The sequence below is a fragment of the Peromyscus leucopus genome, chromosome 8a (genome assembly GCF_004664715.2).
Source record: "Peromyscus leucopus breed LL Stock chromosome 8a, UCI_PerLeu_2.1, whole genome shotgun sequence".
Lineage (NCBI taxonomy): Eukaryota > Metazoa > Chordata > Mammalia > Rodentia > Cricetidae > Peromyscus > Peromyscus leucopus.
In genome coordinates, this window is record NC_051085.1 from 25,548,548 (window position 1) to 25,572,933 (window position 24,386).

A 24,386-nucleotide genomic window follows, 5' to 3' on the forward strand; every position below is an offset into this window, starting at 1 on the left:
TTTCGAGACAGGGTTTCTCTGTGTAGCTTTGCGCCTTTCCTGGAACTCACTTGGTAGCCCAGGCTGGCCTTGAACTCACAAAGATCCGCCTGCCTCTGCCTCCCGAGTGCTGGGATTAAAGGCGTGCGCCACCACCGCCCAGCGATAAATTCTTAAAACTTCTATTTTATTTAATACATTTCCAAATAAAATTTAAAACAATTTAGATACATATATCTTACTCATGATGCAAATTTTAGACTCAGGACAATGTTAAAAATGTGTAATGTGAATTCAAGGGGCTACTGCTATATATTAAATAGAATTATTAAAAAGATGAAGAAATATTCTTGATATACTATGTAGTTTATCCTCAAAAGATTTAATTTTCAAATTTAACTCTTGCACATGCATTTTTTTTGGTAATCTTAAACATGATGAAATATTTTATTAACTAGAATAGACTCAGGAAACATTGTGATAACAATGTCCAGCAGAAACTTGATCAGGTTTAATGGCTGATTTCACTGAAGGAGAATTAGAATCTGTAAACAATCTAGTCAAATGCAAATTATAAAAGTGAACGTAATAGAAAGTGAAATTTAGTTATATTTACTTATCAATTCAAGAGTCTCTTGCAAGTTCCTATTCTGAAAAATTGAGGCATTTATGCAAGAGATTTTTATGAGCAGGAAAGGAAGGCTGGCATTTGTTCACAGTTATCAGGATGTTAGGGAAAATGGGACAGAGACAAGATGTGAGGGATTCTAATACTAGAGTGAAAGACCACTACGGCTTATTAGATACTACCCATTTATAGCACACAATTGATACCATAAATAAATAATCAAAATCGTGCGCGCGCGCGCACACACACACACACACACACACACACACACACACGGCCTATTATCATTTATAATGAACTTGGAAATATTTGAAGTAAAGAAATACTGTAACTTTTTAAGACTGTTGTCAATTTTTATGACTGCTTGAAAAGTGGTTAAATTAAAATACATAACCAATAATGATATGTTCTCAAATGGGTGAAGAAAGTGCCCTTGACCGCACATAATGATAGTAATGACTCACTAGACTATATGATAAAGCATATAACTAAGTGTCTAGAATATGCAATTGCCAACCAGGAGCGTGAACTGTTTGACTTCTAAGTTACTCATTTGCTTACCTGAGATATTTGTGGTCACATTGATGGCCGTGGCGGGCCCAAAGCCTTTGACAGTGCTGGCTCTTATGAAAAACTGGTAGGTGGTTCCAGGGTGGAGATGCATAAATACATGGTGTGTACTATTCCATAAATTTGATACAGTCTGTGGAGGTCCAGCCACTGGAACTGCAGGGTCAAATGATCTGATGCTGCTATAGCTCACCTATTGCAGGAAAGATAGTTCCCATTATGTATCAACTGAAGGCTTAATTCATTCTAATACGTCCCTTCTAAATAACAGCATGCAAGAGCCTCAAGGCATCTTTTCTTTTCTTTTCCTTTTATTTTGGTATGGTTATTTCTGGTATCTGTTATTCATCTCTCTCTCTCTCTCACTCTCTCTCTCTCTCTCTCTCTCTCTCTCTCTCTCTCTCCCCCCCACTCTGTTATCTATTGATCTAGTTAATCTATCTCATTCATTCTCTATCATCTAGTATCTCCCTACTGATATATGTAGCTGCACATCTAATTTGTCAAATATTCGTCTTAAAACATCTACCAAGGGACTGATAGACGTAAATATGCACACTACATACAACATTTCTTGTTACATACTTTCATGTGTGTGAGAACAGAAAGTCTTCATCACAAGTATGTTATACTTCTCTTTTCTGTCTAAGGAACCAGTTCTAGCAACACTTAGAAGCACAGGCTTGTAATCTGAGCTATTTGGGAGAGGAACACAAGTTCAAGGTCAGCCAGAGGTACAGTGTGATTTTTTATGGCCCATTTGTGTTAACTTAGTAAAGCTGTGTCTCAAAACAAAGAGAGAAAGAAATTATAGAAAACTAGTGCTCAATATACTAGAAAAGTGAAAAACATTTATTCTCATTCCTATAATTCATTCTTAGGCTCAAGAAATAGAAATGTCTATTCTATAATCAGCCCCGAATGACTATACAGCAGGAAACCTCTCAACTGTGCAATTAAAAATGTCCAGTTCAAAGTGATGGGTGAAAGGGATGAAATTCTCTTTCAATAAAAAAACATATTTAAAAATTCATTTATTCCCCTTAGCTTCTTATATTTGAAAATATAGTGATGTATATTCAAAGGTACAATGAAATTTTGAAATGGGTTTTTTATCTGTTTTGCTTCTGGGGGCCATTAATTACTTACTTGGGAAAACAGGCATTCAATGGCCTCTCCTTAAGCACAGTGTGATATTGCTTTCTTAATTTTAGAAACAGGGACTTAGCATTTTTACATGTAATTATTCATTATAACCATTAATTGGGTTTGACAAGGACAAAGTCCAGTTACACACATACACAGATGCCAAAACTAGCATATATTCAAGAATTTAAATACCTTTGGTACTCTACAGTGATAAATTTTCATTTTTTTGTTTTGTTTTTGTTGTTTTTGTTTTTCGAGACAAGGTTTCTCTGTAACTTTGGAGCCTGTCCTGAACTAGCTCTGTAGACCAGGCTGGCCTCGAACTCACAGAGATCTACCTGCCTCTGCCTTCCGAGTGATGGGATTACAGGCGTGCGCCACCACCACCTGGCTAAATTTTCAATTTTTAAATCAAATAATTCGTGAATTAGAACAAAGGAGAGCTGATGATGTCTTAATATTCTCATCCCCACCCTTTCCATTATTTTCACTTAGCCTTCTCCTCTGGCCTCCTTTTATCTACATGCCAAAAAGCACCACCGTGGTCCCCATACCTCATACTGAGTGATGATTCCATTTGGTTCCAATGGCTCTTTCCAGTTCAAGAAGATCTTATTTTCAAAGGATGTTCCTTGGAGGGATTTGACTGGCACAGGACCGGGCACTATAAATACATGCATTGGTGATAAGCACATGTGCAAAGTCAAAAATACATCATCTCAACAAGATAAACACCATTCAAAGTAGACGTCATCAAGTGAAAAATGTGTCTTTAAAAATCAAAATCAGGACATGAACGGTATTCAGATTTGACCCTGATAACAGACACCGGACGTCGGCCTGTAAGTTTCTAAAGCAAGAAATGCAGAAATGTAAAGTCCTTTTTATTCAAATGAATATTCAATCACCTTGGAGAGTAGCATAGTCATGTACTCTAGTTTCCTCTGTTGTATACCTCTAATAACATGAAGTTCTTATTTGTAATTTGCTTCGAGAACAGAGATGCATTTCCCTAAAAGATTTTTTGAAGATTATGATAATACCCTAAAGAGGCTCCATCAACGAAGTTCATAAAATAATGAATTATAATCATAATTAACGCTCCTTAGACTCAAAAGCCAAATCACACAGCACTGACTTAAAACGCCCATTAAAAATCACCCTGACTTTTGTAGCTATACTTATTAAATTTTCTATAATTAAAAAGATAGCATTCGTTATTATAATTTTTAAAAAGTTGTTAAAGATGAATATGTTAAAATGTAATTGCTTCATGCTTTTATTTTTTCTCAGCTAAGAAATAGCTTATTAAGAACAAGCTGGTTCAGGATTCAAGGATCTCTCAATTTGCTTGCTGTATTCATTTGTCAGAGCTGAGGATGGGGTGGGGCTCAGGGCCTTGTACACAAAGCCAGTCCTCTACCACTGAACTATCTCAGATACTTTACTGTAGTCTTTCTTTCTTATTTATTTATTTTTGTTACTGCTTTGTTTGTTTGTTTTAGACAGGATTTTTGTTGTTGTTGTTTGAGACAGCGTTTCTCTGTGTAGTTTTGGTGCCTGTGCCTGTCCTGGATCTTGCTCTGTAGACCAGGCTGGCCTCAAACTCACAGAGATCTGCCTGGCTCTGCATTCTGAGTGCTGGGATTAAAGGCATATGCTACCACTGCCTGGCTTGACAGGGTTTAATGTACTCGTTCACTTTGAACACTTTGTGTAGCCAAGGATGACTCTAAATGTATGATCCTTTGTCTCTACCTTCAGAAAGCTGAGATTACAGGCATGTACCTCCACGCTCTGTTTTATGCCACATTTGTATTGGGGACTTAATTCAGAGCTCCATGCATGTTAGGCAAGAATTGTCACTCCTTAGTAATTTTGCTCCAGTCCTTATTTGCAAAGGTCTAATAATTTGCAAAATCCTGAGTCATTAATTAGCAATGTATCAATTACTATTGACAAGCTACAAAGTATTTCTGCTATTGTGTATTTTCTTTTACAGATTTTACTTTAAAACCTGACTAACCACACAATCCGGATTCTTCTTTTATCATGCTTTACAATACATATCTCACACACTTGAGTTAAATTTTGTTTTTAAAATATCAACCCAGTATTGGGCAAGTATGATTTTTAATTAATATTTTCCCTGAATCTAACGTTTCAGTGAACTTCACACATGACATTATCTAGAAATGCCGTTTCGAAGTACAGAGCAATTTCATGAGGATTGAAATAAATTAAAAATCACTGGATCAAAGGAAATGTATTTCTTCATGGCTAGCAGCTGCAAGAAATTCTGAATGATATGCCACCAGACTAAGATTTATTTCATTCTACAAGGAGACTATGAATGATGCTATGACCTCTGAGACAGGTAACACAAGGTTCACAAAAAAGAAAGAAATCCATGGGGGAAAAAAGAAATCCATAATAAACAGATAGCATGGCTATCTGAACTTTGGACATGTTAATGGTCCTGTCAGCCAACCATCCCTTATCCATGCTCCACGCTGTTGGCATGGGCTACTGTGTCTATCAGGGCAGAGAGCCTGACAAGCATTCTGTGCAATGCCTGGGAATGCCAAGGCTCCCTGTTCACTGTGCAAGCGGATATCTGGGCATCTGTGGATTCTGATTATGACTGCAATCAAGGAAAATATCTCTTCACAAGTTTGTCAGGGAAAGTGGCAGATATGGGTAGGAAGAGTCTAAACAACAAACAGCGAGGAATTGATATGAAAACTCCTGTGCCTATCTACCATGATTTGGCCTGTAAGTACTATGAGATAGAAGGAATAGATTTCAAATTATTCTGATTTAGGGATGGTTCAAAATCTTTGCATATTTCTGCATTGAGAGATGGACAGAAGTGGAAAGTTGCTTCACTACTATTTTGATCCCCTTCTAACACATGTTCTACTTTGCTATAACTTTGCTTGAAGTGTCTATAGATTCTATTTTCAAGATTGAAAATATGGAAGAAAATCATGCCCAAGACACGCCACATATATGATCATGACTTGGACTAATTAATACTCCAATAACATACACATAAAAGAAGTGTAGATGAGGTGTGGGCACAGACCAACTACATTCATTTATGGTCTGCATCTGAACAGGGATGATGCCTCTACACACAAAGACAATGTCTCAATTCACTTATGATTTGCCTAAATACAGCAGAAGCTCTTAAAGCCATTTCATGCCTAGCCACAGACTATAGGGAATGTCACTTCACATTTCCACACCAACAACTTTTAATGGAGACAGAATGCTGACTTCCCTTCCTGTGCCTGTGACTTATCTGAGAGCTGTTTCAGCTAATTTTGTCTTGAGCAGGAGAAAGTCCTTCAAATACAACTTCAAAAACGGAAAAGAAAAATGAAGTAGGTATGGAGAAAGATTATATTAAATAAGCATTATAGCCTCTAAAACATAATAAATGTGCATTTTAAAATAGCTTTGTAGCCTTAAAAAATGTCCTCAAACCAGGCTTTTCTGCTGAGCTAACTTCATAATATTGATTTTCATGAATGCCGGGATAAAAAATGAAAACAGAACCTCATACACAAAAGTCTGCCCATGCATTAAAAAGCACGTGTAATAAATTAAGTATAAATTCTACCCTAAGGTTCTAGTGGGAAATGGTTCTAGCTTTGGGAGCTTGATTTATGGAAGTCCCCAGAATTCTTTTCATACAATTATAACATTTTATTAGATGGTTGATAATTTATTCTTTTTCTATGTATATAGGGCAGCAATAATTTAGCAAGACTGACTTAATTGGATCATCATAATCCATCGATTGCTGCAACAATAAGCATGATTTAGTTATTCCTCCTCTTCTCAGAACATTGAGATACATCAAGTACTCTGTGAAGAAACTCAAGCTCACACGAGCTGCCATGAAGAATGAGTTACTAATACTCCATGAAAGTTTCTATATCAGTCATTAAGTATTACTTATTGAAGAGAAAACCAACAAGAAAAAGAAAATCGCCTACCATATGGGATACCACCATAGGGATTACTCTGTAGCCATACTATGAAACAATAATGTGCACTTTTGTATAACTGATGTGTATATATAAAAAAAAAGCATTCAACACAGAATTTAAAATAAAAGTAGACCTGAAAACACTACTGAAATTCAATGGAGAAGTGTTATTTCTAAATTATAAAACTGATTCTACATAATATCAACCTTGCCATTTTGTGAGTTTGATCAGTTCAGCACAAAAATTCCACAGCAATTTCATTACTTGTTTAGTAACATACTTGCTTTGTGTAACCAAATGTTGTTTAGAAATATATTGCAATTAACAGAAAAAAAATTATAAAAACCTGACTGCCTTCTTTGTTTGTGGGAAATAAAAACAAATTAGTAAACTGTACCAAAAGATAACACTAAAAGAAACTGCATTGTTGGAGGGTGACTAGATTTTTTTAAAAAAAGGAAAAATTAAAGACTCATGTAGCTGAATCTAAATGTTATCAGTTAAGACACCCTGGCTTTAAATGTTAACAGCAAGCAAAAAAAAAATGTGACTATAGTCTTACTATTAAAAATATGAGTTATAAAATGCCTAGGATGATACGGATACTGAAATCCCCACCCTACTTCAGAAGATGTCCGAAGATGTGTGATCCCTCAGGGCATTTGTAGCTGTGTTTGGACTTCTATTTCTATTACTGGTTTATGAATCCACTACCCTTACTTCTTCTTTTCTGCACAGGTAAGTGTTGAGTGTACTGGAGGGTGGCTGTAACACTGGAGACGAGAGTGGGAGTTTTATAATCACACTAGGGCTGGTGTATTATTTAAATATTGTTGCCACACTGGTTTCAATATAATGATGAATCAATGTAATAACGGCGACAGACACTTTTGATTAACTCAAACGTGACAATAACACATTCCTCTTGAGTCTCAGGGTTCTGACTCTGACATTTTAATAGTATGAGAATGACTGCAGACATGTTTAAGTCTATATTCTACAGTCTAAGCTAAACAACGTTGCAAGGCTCTCACTTCTCTAGGACAGCAAAGCAACAGGACCAACCAGAGTCACTTCCACTTTTCACAGGAGAAAAGCTGAAATGACTCTTTCTAGAAATTACAGCACACTGAGGTATGCTATCGCAATGTCACTCCTATTGGGTAGGCACCGAAAGACACATGGTAGCCTACTGAACACATGAAGAGAGGTGTGTGTGGGTGTCTGATTGAAAACTAGATCCTTTATTCTGAAACTCAAATAAAAAAAATACAGACCTCCTATCAAGCTGTTGAAGAAGAAATGAAGAGGGAAAGGAACACAGAGATCGCATGGCTTTGCTCCTTCACTTAAGTATTGAGAACTGCTGATAGCAAAAGTCCATGGAGTATACAGCAGTGACAACTAGAATTCAGAAGGTCAACCTATCAGAACTCAGGGTTCTGTGAGAGGAAACCATCACACAAGGCGTTATGGAATTATTGCCTTTTCAATGAATTGTCTGTTTCTTATTGTAAACTTCATATGCAATAACAGCTATGATATCTTCCCATTTACCATGCATTTCCACTCAATGTGTACATGTAATCTCATGACTACATCTCAGTCTTAAGGGCACACATAATTGTGGATAGTCTAGAAGATAGTTCCTTATTTAACTGTACAATTTTTATGATTAGAAACATACTAAAATATGCTTCATACTAGATCTATTGTTCTATGTGACGTGTGGACACTTAGAGGTCTTGTTCTCCATCCTTAGCCACTGACAAGATAAATATTGACCAGACAAAGTGTCCTGGTAGAACTTGCATAGAGCGGAATTGCAGATGCCTGGCCTTGCTGGATCAAAACCCTTCAGAAGAATTATAGCGAACCAGAAGTGATAGAGCAGGTGTCTGACCTTGGCATATCTTAGTCCTTCAGGAGATCAATAGCACCTGTGTTGCCCTAAGCTTCCTCCACCAGCACCTTCCCACTCTGATTCAAATAACAATTAACAATCTGTATTTATTACTACACCAGTTTTTAATGCAAGATTTTAGGCTCAGTAGACTAATTATATATAGGTCCTGAGATTCAGGCGATTAAAAGAAAAAGGCTGTTAACTGACTAACTGTATCTGGATATTATTAATCACGTAAAATAGTACACGTATTCTTTACCTTTTCCTTAAATCTCTCATTGGTTTAATTTCTTCTCTTGTAACCCTTGTGGCTATCTCTTTAAGAGATGGCCACAACTTCTTACAACCCACAGCTGTTGTCAGTCACCAATTAACTGACCAAGTCTTTGCCAAGAGTGACTCTTATCAGAATACTTGTCCCTGAGAGTTTACTTTGTAGTTTTTACCAACAAGTTGTTAATAATATATGATATTTATGCATGCTTGGGGGAGCAAAGAGAAGAAGAAGATGGAAAGAACTAGGTAGAACAATGAGAGAACAGCAGAAGAAGGGACAGAGAGGAGTTAAGTATGAGAACAGAAGAGAGGCTGTGTAGATAGAATTGATTTAGAAGAATAAAGTGAATGGACTGAAGAACTCAGTGGGCTAGATTCACTGAATATCACTCAGATCAGTATCCTAGCCACTTGTAGTTTCTGTTCTGGGTCCTGGTAGAAATCTCCTCAGGGTAGGCACCTGTGGAGAATCCATTACTTAAGCATAGAACTAGAGAGATGGAAGGATTTACTGGTTATGGAAGCAATTGGTAAATCCCAATTCCTGTTAAGATTAGCCTCAGATCATTATATAGCAGTTTCCCCCAACATATGTTCATTTATAAAAGACAATTAACAGCTGGGCGGTGGAGGTGGCAGCGGCACACACCTATAATCCCCACAATTGGGAGGCAGAGGCAGGCGGATCTCTGTGAGTTTGAGGCCAGCCTGGTCTACAGAGTGAGTTCCAGGACAGGCTCCAAAGCTACACAGAAAAACCCTGTCTTGAAAAAAAAAAAAAAAAAAAAAAAAAAACAAGAAAAAAAAAAGACAATAAAATAAAGTATCATCCTAAAATATATAGTTGTTAGCAAAATAATAACAGATTTGGAATTTTTGCATATATTTCTGTTGAAAAATGAACTGTATTCATATTAATGATGCACCATACCATAAGGGAAAAGGCCTATATATATTCTAATGTTAATATAAATATGTATTCTTATTACTTAATTTTTCTTGAACAACATTTCTTAGATCGTAATAAAATCTATTAAAAATCATGGCCTGCTATTTTCTTCTGAGGATCTTTAGTTTGATTGAAAAGTGTCCTGTGTCTTTTGTGTTTTAATTCACCAAAAAAAGACCATTTGCAATCAAATGGAGTATTTTATCTTCAAATATTAGGAAAACAATAGCAGCTAGAATGATTTATAAAATGCACACACAATTTGTAAGAAAGTGAATCTTACCACTAGGTAACTGATCGAGTGGTGTGGATAACAACTCTTTCTGTTTTTACATTTGGTAAGAAAATCTTTATTTAAGCTCTAGGCATCATTGCCACTTCTGCTATCATTATTTAAAAAGACACTGTGGGTTAGCCGGGTGGTGGCGGCACATGCCATTAATCCCAGCACTCGGGAGACAGAGGCAGGTTAGATCTCTGTAAGTTCGAAGCCAGCCTGGTCTACAAAATAAGACGTCGTGGGTGCATGCCATTTAGTATTTGTATTATTTTATGAAGAACACTAGGTCTGTTGTAGGTAAATTGGGCTGAGACAATTTGGTAGATTTCTGAGTTCAGACCTGGGCACTGCATGGTAAATTTAAAGGAATGACAGTGTATAGTAAATTTAAAGAAACAACAGTATTCTTTGCCCCCCTTGTGAAGACCACAAACATGAACCTACCATCTTCATCGGTTTGAATGATGGTCTCTTCGCTCTCCTTCCTTCCCTCTGGATTGGTTAGGATCATCTTGAGGCTGACATTTGTATAAGGTGGCAGGTGGTTCACAACGTGCTGAGGGGCTTTGGGGTCCATGTCCAGGCAGTCCGCCCTGCTCTCATTGTGGCCACGGAAGTAGTGGTAGCATATAGTGACATTGAAAGTGTGGCAGCGAGTGATGTTGTACCCCAAGGACTCCCAGTCCACAGCGATACGCCTTGCCTGGATTTCAGCAATCTTTAAAGTCTTTGGGGTCCGCATGGGTTCTGCAGAAGAAATCAAAGTTGCAGACAGCTGTCAACTTGACCGTGAATTCTTTCGGAAGAGTGAAACACTGAATGTGTAACACAGCATATACAAACCCAGTGAATGTCAAGAGCATCGGTTTTTAGTGTGTCGTCAAGAGAATCTTTCGGTTTTAATGTTCTGCCTATTCAGAATTTTATTGTGGTCAGTTTTGGAGGCCGATTCAACAGTAAGAAAAGAACTAAAACATCAAATGGCAACAATCTCTAGTACTCAGGGACTCGGCAGCAAAGAGAAAACCAGAAAATGCAGACACAATGCCTGACAGTTGTCGCTGTCCAGTTCCCTGTCCCTTTTCTTTGTCATTACTGCGCTAGCAGATTAGCTCATATATCAGAAGGGACAAGAGTCAATGTGCGCTGCTCAGTGATTTGTCATGTCACTAAGCTATGGTGTGTACTAATTAGTCTAATTGTAACACTAAACTACCATTTACCAAAAATGACACAGATATTAATTAACACTAATTATTTCAGTAATGATGCTGTTCATCAACGCAAATAAGAATTCAGAACAATTACAAGAACCCATGTGGATATTCACACCATCTTCTCTCCTTCTTGAGCTCTCTGTGACTTATTTTCTAGAAAACACTGAGGTCTAACAACCCATGTGCTGTCATACAAAGCAAACTGGAGGTGAGTTTTCACTCAACTGGAAAACGCTGGCAGGACTGAACACTCAGAAGACTGGAGTCCATCCATCACTGACTCCCAACGGTATCCATTCCTCATGCAAGACTGACTTTAATTGTCTAACTTAATCAAAATAATTACTCTATGAAAGTCAGGGCCATGGTGAACCCTAGACAGCACAGAAACCAGAACACAGCAAAATGTTAAGACATCGATTTGACAAAAATGAAAGAGCTGAGGCCAAGCTCAAGGTCGTACTGGTGTCTTCCGTAATGCACTTAGGATGGTCAATACCATTGCTAACTGGAAACCAGGGGGGGGGGCCTCAAAGAAAAACAAAGGCAAAAGGCCCAGTCTGGGTGTTTCCATACATTTTTATATTTGAGATTAGAATCTCTGTCCTATAAAAATAATTAGGATGCAACACAGATGGTAAGCCCAAATTGGGAATCCAGATCAATGGCTGCAGTGTGGCATGGGAAACAATCCTGAGTGGGGAGAATTTCAAAATTTCCCAACTAAAAATTCCCCATGTACACATGCAAACTAAACTCTAATGCTTAGATTTCAAATGTTGGTAGGCAATCTCCCAACTTCAGTCTGCCTGCTGTATCCGATTTGTCTTGTTTACTGTCTTAAGCACACAGAAAAGAGGAGGATGTGGCCTTTTAATCATACAAGTTGTTGCATAGCTAACTCTGTGCTAATACTTTCCCCATGGGGTGATCCATACCAAGACCTGGTGATTCTTCCAATTTGGATCAATCTTTGTCTCTGGGGTCCAGCAGCTGACCAAAGACTAACTCCAAGCATCTCCAGAAATACTGTAATTTCACTATTGCTGGGTAGCAACAAGACTTTCCTCAGTGGCCATCGTCAATTTGAACCATAAGCCTGTCTATAAAGTACTCATTTGTATCCAGAATGAGGCCGTCAGAAAATATCTAGAATATATGAATGATTAACTCTTATATATCAATGGCAGACAACACCACTGATAAAAATCTCCTGGTTAGTAATACTACGTTCTTGCACTGACCCTCTCCTTTGATTCTGTTGTTTCCTCTTTCTATGCCGTTCTCTGTCTCTGGGCCATTTCCCTCTCCCGCCATTTTTTTTTTTTTTCACTTCGTCTCCCTGTTCAGCTTGTAGCACTTCCACAATCCAATGCCATTGCAATCACCATGGAAGATGTCAGCGCCGATGTGCACCCTAAGTCCTCACATAGCTCAGAGATAGCAAAAGATGGATTAATGACTGGACTGGTTAATTTTTGTCCAACCTGGACATATCTGGGAGGTGGGCATCTCAACTGAGGAATGGCCATCATCAGACTGGCCTGAGGGCAAGGTTAGGAGGCATTTTCTTGATGTTTACTGATGTGGGAGGAGGGAGCAGCCCACTGGAGCTGGGCCATCCCTGGGCAGGGGGTTCTGGGTTGTATAAAAAGCAGGCTGACAAGCTGTGGGAAGCAAGCAGGTAAATAGTAGACCTCCATGGCCTCTGTTTCAGGTCCTGCCTCCAGGTTTCTGCTGGAGCTCCTGCCTTGGCTTGCCTTGATGATAGAGTCTAATTATAAGAAGCAATAAACCCCTTCCTCTCCAAGGTGTTTCTGGCCACTTATGTATTTATTCATTTGCGTACTTACTTACTTATTTATTTAAATCACAGCAACAGATAATAAACTAGGCCAATTACTAGTTAGGTAAAAGCGCATTGCTGCACTTGGAGAACGTGGATTGTGTGTATGGGAGTGTTGCTTATCCACTTGGCATTCATAGTGAATTACATACGAAACTCAATACAAATCAGGAAAAGCTACACTGTCCATCCTATGCATGTATGCCACCACCAAAATTTCAGTGCTGATACATGATTAACAAAATAATTTTTGACATAATTTTCTAAGATGAGTCTTTCAACAAAGTCAACATGTTGCAATTCTGCTCCCAGAGATTGAATTAGATGATCAGTTATCCTACTCTTCTTAAATAGATATTTAAACATAATTCTGCATTCTTTTTATCTTGCTACATAGTCTGGACCTGCTTGGAACCCAGTTCCTTCTCATGCTCACTTAAAAGAAATATAGGCAAAACGAGAATTAAAAAAAGTGATACAGCGAGGTTTTATCAGAACCGTAGGGAGAAACACAATAATGTAGAGATCTTAAAGCAGCAAATGGTCACATAAAAATGCCTACTGGTTATTCATCTATTATGAAACAAAAATGGACTCTTCTAAAGGTATGCAAAACTATACAGAAGGTAGTAAAATGAATAAAACATAGTGTTAGGCCTAAGGAGCTTACCTCTTATTTATTAAAGATGATAAAACAAGAAAAAGATTACATTTTGATATAAGGGAGACATAACGGTATCTGTGAACCCATGAGGGAGTGATAACTTCTGCTTGTCAAATACAGGAGACATGTGCATTGAGTCTCAGAAGACAAAGTCTAGATCTACAGACATATTTTGGATAAATAATACAATAGTAAAAGAAATAAGATGAAAAGAAATGTGGAACACAATTGCAAAGAAGAAAACCATGGATTCCCATTTGGTAACTTTACAAATACCCAGCTGGATAAAAATGTAGAAAAGACTGGTTGGACAAGCATTGATCAGAATTTGATGTTGTCATAGGAGGCTGAGTTGAACTTGAACTAATAGTTTCTGGGCAGAAAGTTAATGAAGCCAACACAGCCACTTTAGAAAGATAAAAACTGGAGGCTACATCATAGGTAGAGACACTGGGGTAGGGAAATCCAAATACTGCAATATATAAGAAAATAATCTGGGTTGGACAAGAAGGGTGGCGACAGAGATGGACAGACTAGATACCACATTAGAGGAAAGATCTGGAAAACTGGGTGACTATTTGGATTCAATACATTTAAATAGGTATTATGTGACTGTTGTGTTCAGACAGAATGGCTTAGAAAATTATGGTGCTCTTAAAAGGAGAAAAAAATCAAGATACTGTATGCTAAGAGGCGAAATGATATAGTGATTCAATATCATTTATTTATTGCTTTCTGTTAGCCATGACGTGTACTGGGAACAAGGAATGCGAAGATCAATTTAACCATGTCCTCATTTAAGAAGTAAGGCAAACAAGCAATAACTGAACTAACTTATGTTTTAGGAAGTAATGCATATAAGCGATAATTGGAGCAATTTATGTTTTAAATAACGGGGAAGCATTCTGATGAAGAGATCTGAACAGAGGTATTGGTCTACCTGAATAAAGGGAAAGGGTACTCACACCCTTTCAGAGATAGAGGGATGAGGACGAAGGTAACAGGGGAGAGGGAGTGAAGGAAGAGATAAGGGGGTGAAGGAGAGATGGAGGGAGAGTGTGAGGGAGAGAAAGAAACAGAACTGAAGCAGAACAATAGTGTGGGCCATGGGTCTGGAAAGGAAGAGAGTGTCAACAATATAGAAGTACAAATTCATTCAAGAAAGAACTTGCAAGAATCCACCGAAGTCTAGCACATATTTTAATCTCATGCTACAGCATTTTCTTATGTTCTGTTCTTAGACAGGTGAGCTGCTTCTTTAGAGACCCACTAGTTAAAGGACCAGCACAGGTCAAATAGAAACCAGACCTTTAGACTGCTTTGGCATCGGCTCATCTCAGTGTGATCTTGCCAGGAATTATTCCAGTCTCAAAAACATTGGCTATGCTCTGTGGGTCCTAGATTATTTTAAAAACATTGTCTGAGCGCATTTTCTTCTAAATTATGGAATGATTAAGACCAGGCAGCCAGATCCCCCCCACACCTTTTTTTTCCGAGACAGGGTTTCTCTGTATAGTTTTGGTGCCTGTCATGGATGTGGCTCTGTAGACCAGGCTGGCCTCGAACTCAGAGATCTGCAAGGCTCTGCCTCCCGAGTACTGGGATTAAAGGTGTGCACCACCACCAGCCAGCTCAAGAGCTTTTATTTGTATAGATACTAATGTTTGGATGACTTTTTAAATTGTCTTTAGAAACTAAAAATTAAGCATGCTTTACTGAAATTCCCCAGAATGGAGAGATTTTGTTTTTGTTGTTGTTGTTATTTTTAATTGACCCCTAAGTTAGTGAAGCAAATTGCTCTGAATCCTACTCAGTCATTTCGGCTCCTCAATGATTGTGTGTGTGTGTGTGTGTGTGTGTGTGTGTGTGTGTGTGTGTGTGAATTTGCTGTGAATTATGACCTGAAATGGACAAACCAAATACACCAGACATGAACACCAAAGTGCTAAAATCTTAGAATCATTTTCATGTGTGGGGAAAAAAAACGAACCCTGGACAGTGTTATTCTTTTTCATAAAATATTAAGAGATTACATCATTGAATACACACACACACACACACACACCTGCAGCATCAACTACAGGAGAGTCTGGGGAAAGGCTGGAAAATGCTTTTATTTCTATGGTCAGATAAGATGTCGTGTTTTCCTCTCTAACTTCGTCCTTGGGTCTGTCAATTGCAAAATTTGTTCTACTGTTTTAAGACTTGAAAACCTATTTTTGGTAACAAACATGCTCTCATCACACATTTCTACAATTAAGGTACTCTTTTTGCTGGAAGAAAATAATATCTACATATCTCACTATACCCCCTCTGTGTATGTGTGTGTGTGTGTGTGTCTGTGTGTGTGTGTATTTACGTCTTAAAGGGGAATAATTGATTGTTTAATAAAAAGTAAGAATTCAGCTTAGGGGCATGAACTTATCTACGTAGTAGAATCTGTCAGTGTGGTTCCCCTCTTTCCATTCTTTTTGGTGTTAAGGATTAAACCCAAGGCCCCCAGCATGCCTAGAAAGAAATCTGTTCCCACGCTACACCCTTGAATTCATCAGTATAGCTTATTCATTTCATGTAACAGTTATCATGCACAACAGAGAAAAACAATGCTTTAATCTGAGGTAGGATTGACAAGTCAGAAACTCTTCCATACTAAGATGATAAAAACAAACAAACAAACAAAAGCAAAGACAAACAAACAAAAAAAGCGAACAAACAAACCCACATGGTCAACCTTATTGGACCATTCAACGTATTTCAGACATTACTGTTCACTGAACACATCCCTCCCACTTCTCTCCTATGTTGTCAACCAAGAGGTCAGGCTGGAAAGATGCTGTGCCATTAGGACAGACAGAGGAGTTGAGAAATCCTAAGAGTGCCTGCACTTGGATGTGTCATCAACAGTGCTGGAAGAAGAGGAAAGAAAAGAATGGATAAGAAACACCAAGTTCAGTCCTTTTCACAGTCTGAGGAATTTCAAGTTCTCTTAACAGAGATAACACATACTAACAGACCGACATAAACCTCTACTCTACTTCCCTTTCCCATGAACTCAAGGAGAACTGCTTCCTGCTAAGTTTTTCATTTACTTATGGAGTACGTTTGCATAATGCGCCAAAGTTGCATGTGTAGAAGAGAGATGAAAATTTGCGAGATTCCAACCCCTTCCACCCCAAAGGGCACTGGGATCGAACTCAAGTTGCCAGCCTTGGTAACAAGGTCCAGCACCAGCTGAGCCATCCTTCTATCTTTAACTTAGTTTTTGTTTTGATGCAATGAGAAATGTTGGAATTAGAGGCTTCACCTAGCTGGCTGAATGATGATCAGCAACATTTACTAATTTTCTCCATCCTGTCTAGCATTTACTGTCCATTGACTTCTTTGCTATTTCAGTAAGCGAGGCAATATTATATCAAGATAAAATGTAAGGAAATGGCAGAGGTTCTGTCAGATCTCTGGCCAGTATTAGATAATTAACACGTAGGTAAAGAAATCATGTTTCATTGTACTGACTTCAATTCTAAACAGATCAAAGGTGGGGCTTACACTTGCAGTAAGTTATACATCATATGCTCTACCCAATTTGGTAGAATGAAATGAAGAACCACTTTGATTCTTTTCGAAAGGTCAGTAAAAGAAAAGGCCACATGGACAGAGGGACTCATTGACTTTCTCTCTACATCAAGAAAAAGTTGTAGACATCAATAAAATGAAAGAGAAGTATTTTCCTTTCTCTCTCTCTTTCTTTTTTTCCTGGTACTTGCTGAACAACGTGAAACAAGATTCGTCAATATTTATATTCTTTTGTTGCGATAATCTCCAGTTATTCTGAGTTATGAAAACAAAAGCTTTCGCCACAGAGGGCAGGGATCCTATTTCCCTAGAATCAGTTTTTAATGATAAAACTTATTATCCAGCTGTCAGTCAGAGAAGAAGAGAGGGTGTCCCAATGCTCATGAGGAGAAAAACAGGAAGAGCTTGTCAGTGATGCCCACAGACTGAAAACACTGAAGCATGACTGAAGCTGCTTGCTTCTGGCTGGCTTTGCATCAGAAACCTTAGCAGCTCACTGCAAAACATGATTTCCAGCCGTCTATCGAAACAAATTTGAGGAAAGTGAATTTTCTGACCGTCAGAGAAGGTATTTGCTAAGTGTGAACCAAAGCATGATTGAGATAAAATTTTGGAACATGGGTAAATTTAAAAAAAATAATAAATCAATCAATAAAAAGAAAAAGAAATGATGCTGCACCTTGGGAAAGGGAAGTGTGAGAGTCTAAAAAGTTATTTTCTATTCTTACCTACAAGTGTTTGTGTTTTTGTTCTTATTCTCATAGTGAGAATTGAGTGCGATCAAGGTTTTACATTTCATGTCTTTTCAATGTTACAGCATCATTAGCCATGCCCAAATAATTTCATCTCTGCTCCCACGGGTCAAGTTGCATTAATGGCAAGTTGAGGGGATGACTTGATTAGTAACATGAGAGAGCCTCAGGACCAGGAATAATCACAAAGCAACTGTCAGTTCTTTCGGGTTTCTGGCTGAGTGGTTGAAGTGACATGCTTAGACTCAAGGGATGCACTGTGACAGAGGGTGTCTGGCTCACTCAGCTATCCTGCAGAGTCCCAGTAATATTTACCAGGTGTCATCGGAACTTACTGAGTGCATCATCCCATTATAAGACAAGCCATTCCCTCGCCCTCTAGAGCCTTCCTGTAGCTCACAACACACTACACATTAGGATACAATCCGTAATAACATTAAGAAAACAGTTGGATTTTTTAAAAGAATAAAATTACTGGAGTAGCATGAATTAAAAAGAAAAAGACCACGGCCCTCTTTTTGGATGGATATGTCTTCTTTCTGATCTTCCCAAAAGATCCAGTTTTCACAATGTGGCTAATTGAGAATGCAGGAACTGATTGCTTGGTTTCATTTACATATATGTTGTTACAGTGTGTCAGATCACGCAACTTAACTCAAGGAACACACACTGATTCAGCTTATTTTGTGTGTCACGTGTTATTTAAAGAAAATTTAAAGCAATTCCTATAGGTAATTGTATATATTTGGAGAAAATAGAAAGGAAGAGGAGATTTAATTTATAGATGAAAATACCATCATCCACTTGTGTAGAAACAAGCTTCATTTTTTTTCTCATAAAAATTTGTACCATTAGGACAAATCAAAATCATAACAAGGTAGTAAGTTTTGCTATCCTTAAAATGCAAATTGTAAAACACAATTTCATAACACATAGTATAAGCACTGATATGACTACAAATTAGCTGTAAACAGTTACAGCAAGATCTAAGAGAGGGTTTTCAATGTCTTGTTATCCCTTACAGGAAATAAACTACCTTCTTCATAGGATGGTCTGAAAAAATGACATGAATACTTTGTACACTTACCATAGACACTGGCCCATAGCATATACTGGTAAAATTTAAACCTTATGAATAAAAGAGTAGATATTTTTACTTTCAAAAGTAAAGAAAACAAGAAAGAAAAACTAGCAAGTAAAAGTAAAGAAAATAAGGCCTTGAACACTTCTTTTCACCTGTAAAATCTGTAAGATGATTCCAATTCAGCATCAATAGATTCCCAGTTCCCCAGTCACCTAGCAGCTCCTCACAAAGCAGAAATGGCTGTATGTCCCCATCCTTTGGTGTCAGCCTGTCTTCTACAACTTGCTGAAGTTACCAGGTTGAGGAAAAGGGACAGTATGTTGGCTTTTGAAAGTATTTCATTATACCCTATACCTTCCTGTTTGCTCATACACCTTCTGGAACAATACTTCTCAAAGAGTGGGTCACAACCCCACCAGGTTTCAAATGACCCTTTCACAGGGGTCACCTAAGACCATCACATAACAGATATTTTCATTACTATTCATAACAGTAGCAAATTAACAGTTATGAAGTCTTAATGAAAATACTTTTATGGTTGGGGGTCACCACAACATGAGGAACTATATTAAAGAGTTGCAGCATCAGGAAGGTTGAGGACCAGTGTTCTAGAATACAAGATGGCTAACCTGAACCAAAATAGCTTATACCAGCAAGACCATTGATCAGCAGATTTCTACCTGAACCAAGAACAGCAACATCTAAAATTTATGCCTGATCTACGCCTGGATAGTGATGCAATATTTACAGCCATTCACTATATTTAGTAAATCAATTTTATATATGCGGAAATTATAGGATAGATCTATATGCACAGTATAATCATTTAAAAGGTTGATTTCATTTCAAATGGGTTGTGCTGACCAACTACACGCTTATTTAATAGTCTGTTTTTAGCAATAGAAATGTTTATTAAATGACTGACATGTCACACACTGTCATGTTTGGAGTATGTTTCAAAACATGTCTTTCTGGAGATGCAACATTCCAGTTGGGCAGAGTCAATGCCTGGACTAAGAGACAGCCCTTTGGGAAGGCAGAAGTACCCCTAGGATTTACCTTAAGACATGCTAAAAAGATAGGCAGAATAATTATCCTTTCGCTAAGACAATGTATTTTCCCTTCCCAGAATTTCTGCCCTGGCATAGTAGCTTATCCTGATCCAGCCATGCAGTCTGCCCGACTCTTTGAATTACTCAGAAAAATATAACTTTTCTTTTATCTCTGTTAGAAGTATGCTCTGCTCAACACTCTAGGCTTCACACTTTCAGTAGAGCTCTCCTCTCATCACGTGACTGCGTGTCTCCATGTGATTGACATCTTTGCTGTCTCAACTCAAATGGTGGCTTTTCCCCCCACCTCTCTTTTCCACTCCTCTCCGTCGCATAACTGCGGAGATGCACATTTTGCTTGCTCTGGAGTTTTTCTTATTAAACTCTAATAAAGTTCCCTAGCTTAAAACAAAACAAAAGACACAACAAAACCACATGACTTACAAATAGATTCATATTATCTTCTTTTCCGGAGGCTCTTTGGAGGCAGGTTAATTTCTTCCTTGCTCCCAGAGAGACTAATAATATTGAAATAATAACACTTCTGAGTGAAGTAAGATACACTTTGACACAGTGGCTCCCCTGTAGCCTTTTCCACCACTGCAAGGTGGCACTTGGGAAAATATTTTAGCTTTGTACATCAGTGAGTTCACGATGACTATAAAAGCCAATCTGCATTATAGTCCAAGTATCTTTACGTGGAATGATTGGGACTGAAAGAAATGATAATTTACACACCTATTCTTACCCAAATTCTAACGGTAAATTTCAACTGTGCAATCCACTCAGTCAGTCATCATGGCTGGGTACATTAGCTGATACAGTGTTCCAAGGGCACAAACTGACAAGGAACTCTTCCTCTGCAGCACCAAAAACTGACCATAAAAATTACATGACAATGATACTCTAAGGACATCCCACTCATTTGGTCCCTCAGAATAATGGTGAGCTCAACATTCAATGCAATAATCCTTCCATTCCTTCTAGAAACTGATTAAAGAGCCTGCATTGCCTCAGTCACGTATCTGGAGAAAATAGGCTTCTGAAAGTATAATAGAAAAAACCTAGAGTGGACAAGTTTCAAGAGTGACCACAGCCATTGATACACTTTAACACACAGCTTGATTCCATAAAACACCAATGCCTGGCTATGCGCTTGCATCAGGGGGTTAAAAGGAAGATAAGGGCTGTGGAGCCGGTGACTCTTAGTGCATTTCCTCTTCTGAAGCCCCCATTTATTCTGTGCTTTCATGCATGATTAACAGCTTGCGGATCCTTCACATGTAATCAATAGCTGTGAGGTTTTATATTAGGTTTAGAGATTAGACAGCCTTGATTATAAATTTTATCGATTTGCACAGCTTAGCGGCAGAAATCCCTGGACATTTTCAAAGATTAAATTAAAAGGAGATATATGGCCTGCACATACTAGAAATGTTCGCGTGTTTATAAGATCTGACCTCTTTATACTCATTCCTCTAGATGAATAAAACTTATCTAGTTCACTAAAACATGAATCAGTGTGTCAACAAGCATCAAGCTGAGATAGTAAACACAGAGAAAATGTGACACAAAGAATTACAAAATTGCTCCCAAACCTGCCTGAGACTATAATTAATACAGGCAACCTGCAAGCATTAATTGCTTCAGCTCATTTGAAAATTAGGAAATTGACAGAGAGAAGAATAATGAACTATTTAACTTCTACCTGGCAGATCTGATCCCATGTTAAAACTGAAGATTCATGATCTCTTTGGAAGTAATGGAAAGATAACATTGTTTTAATGGCTAGAGAAGTAAATATGATTATCTTCAAGACAATAAATAATGTGCTGATTATAAAATCCATACCCAAAGCTGTTTTGGAATACTGTTAACTCAAAAACCACGGTAGCACTGCTGTGTAGTCTGTGTCCAGTATTTTAAAATCTAAAGTTATGTGGTGGCATATGCCTTTAATCCCAGCACTCAGGAGGCAGAGCCAGGCGGATCTCTGTGAGATGGAGGCCAGCCTGGACTACAGAGCGAGATCCAGGACAGGCACCAAAGCTACACAGAGAAACCCTGTATCGAAAAACCAAAAAAATAAAAAATAAAATAAATAAAAATAAATAAATAAATAAATAAATAAATAAATAAATAAATAAACAAAAATCTGAAGTTATGCAGGACAAATGTTAATAAGTATTAGGCAAGGCTAATATTTTCAAACTAACTCCAAAAGTTTACTTCATGTTGCACTATGAAATTTGTAATTACCATTTCAGGGTTTTTTTTTTCCCCTTGAGAAATAAATATCTTTCAACAGTTAAACTAATTATGTTCTAGATCTCCATAAGCTCTTATAGAATGAGGAGTATACTGGAAATACTCGAGTTTTTATCTTGATAGGAATCCTGGAAGCCTTCAACATTGTTTTGAAAAATGTACTGAAGTTTTCCAGCATGCACCACCTTGAGCCTGTTTGTGTGGCAAGTTAAATGTTCACTGTGTTGGCCTTGACAAAAGAGGAAATCCACTTAAGGTATATAAGCAAAAAAGCAATTATGTATCTTTGACTATTTTATGGAAGGTATTTAAGTGCAGACATTTTTCTTTATATCTGCTAATGGCTCTAAATGGCTCCAGGGGAAAGTACAAAAATAACCAACATGCCTTCTCTGTTTCTGCATGCAAAATCCTGATGAGACAACAGTTTAAATCATATGAAGAAGATTCCTGTTCTCTATATTCACAGAAGAAGGGTGAACATGGAAGAAAATGTGAGATAGCGTAAACACACTGGGGATTATTTTATGTGTTTCTATATACATGCTCCTTTTGTAATTGTGGTCTTTCCTCTCCTAAATCTGCACTAACAGTTCAAGCCATCACTTGAATTTGGGCTCCGAATTTTCAGTCTGTGGATTTCCATCTGGATGCTGACACAGAACATCACTTAGGAGCTACAACATCATCTTTCACTGAGTGCCTATTCTCACTTGCAGCGTTCTCAAAAGCATGAGTCCCTAGATGTCATCGGCTGCTCTGTTTGCCACACAGTCCCTCATCTGTTGACAAGTCTACTTAATACATCAGCTCAGAATACCACTACCATTTACTTTTCCTTCTCTGTAATTTCTTCACACCTGAACCATTAGGAAAGCTTGTTCCTGCCAATATTTGCAGAACATTCTCTGGACACATCTTTCAAAATTTAGGTTTTATGTAAAACTCATCCATTCAAAAATTTCTGGAGGCTTTCCAAATTAAAGCAATACATAGAACGTCCTTCCTTTTACTAGAAACCAAAGTTATCTTAACACAATGTTTACCTCTTCTGCTACACTTCCACATTTTTGACAATCAGTTCAGTGCCTACAAAAGCTAAGCAAAGGATCCACTCTTAGCATTACTGTTCATTCAATTTTCCTATGGAGATCTCCCTACAGAAGACTTTCAATGCCTCCTGAAGCTCTTCCAGCCTGCACATTTAATAACGCTCAGGTTTTTTTTTTTTTTTTCAGTCCCTCCATCTAATGTGTAGAGTCTTCCATTCATTCTATGCATCGGCCTGTTCAGTTGTCCAATATCATCATGGAAACTCTTACCATACATATATCTACATATGCTGAGTTCATATAAACTGATTAAATAGTTCTTAATGAAATACTGAAATAATGAATAACCATTTTCCTACATATATATTTTTAAAGCAGGATAAACTGTAAAATCAGTTCCTAGTGACATTTAAATACCAAAACAATTATCTCTATCAAATATTCACAAATAAATATAAATGGGCCAGATAAAGAGGCCAAGTTGGCTAGACTAGTTGCTTAGGATTCAAATGAGGTTGATGAAGACATTATTTCTCTTGGCCAACTCACAATTTGATGCAAACACAGGCCCCTACACATGTGGACTCTATTTTAATGTGGTCAGAATAATTCATTAAGGGGAAAAAGAGGCCCATGAAATTTAAAAAGTTACGTTGAGGCATTTGACATGTTTCTCCATAGAAGTAACAATGAAGATGGTTTCTAGAGGATGGCTAGACACTTTCTTTGCTGAGGGAGTTTTTTAGAGAAGAAATGTCAGGGCTACAGTAAATCCCATAGTGGTTTCAGGTGAGGTCTCTCCAGACTGCCTGTGATTCTCTGTTGTTGTGTTCCTTCATCCCATGTATGCTCAGGGTAGCTGAGCACTTCTGAATATTAGTCTTCAGTGGGACTGTTCCCTCAGCTCCAGGTTTCTTTCATCTGATACCTCCCATCCATTACACCAGTATTCCTCCATGATGTGTCTAGAATCTGACAATGGCTTTTTCTGACCTTAGTCATCACCACCTGGAGGCATTTAGGACAAAGGCCTGAGAACTAAAGCAGAATGACTTTCTTTAGTTTTTTTCCCTGTTATTCTCAATTGTCAGAAAGAGCCTAACATATCATACCATAACGGGACAGGCAATCCTCCAATGA

General features: G+C 37.8%; 1 protein-coding gene across 17 annotated transcripts in view; it reads right to left on the minus strand.

The window, feature by feature from the left end:
• Window positions 1-24,386, minus strand: part of Ptprk (protein tyrosine phosphatase receptor type K) — a 539,557-nt gene that overhangs the window by 112,398 nt on the left and 402,773 nt on the right. For all 17 annotated transcript variants that reach the window (XM_028877352.2, XM_028877357.2, XM_028877354.2 and 14 more), the window contains exons 8-10: window positions 10,183-10,485; window positions 2,881-2,990; window positions 1,169-1,370 (exon numbers count right to left, since the gene is read on the minus strand). In XM_028877352.2, the coding sequence (XP_028733185.1) occupies window positions 1,169-1,370; window positions 2,881-2,990; window positions 10,183-10,485 (615 nt within the window). The remainder of the gene's footprint in view (window positions 1-1,168; window positions 1,371-2,880; window positions 2,991-10,182; window positions 10,486-24,386) is intronic.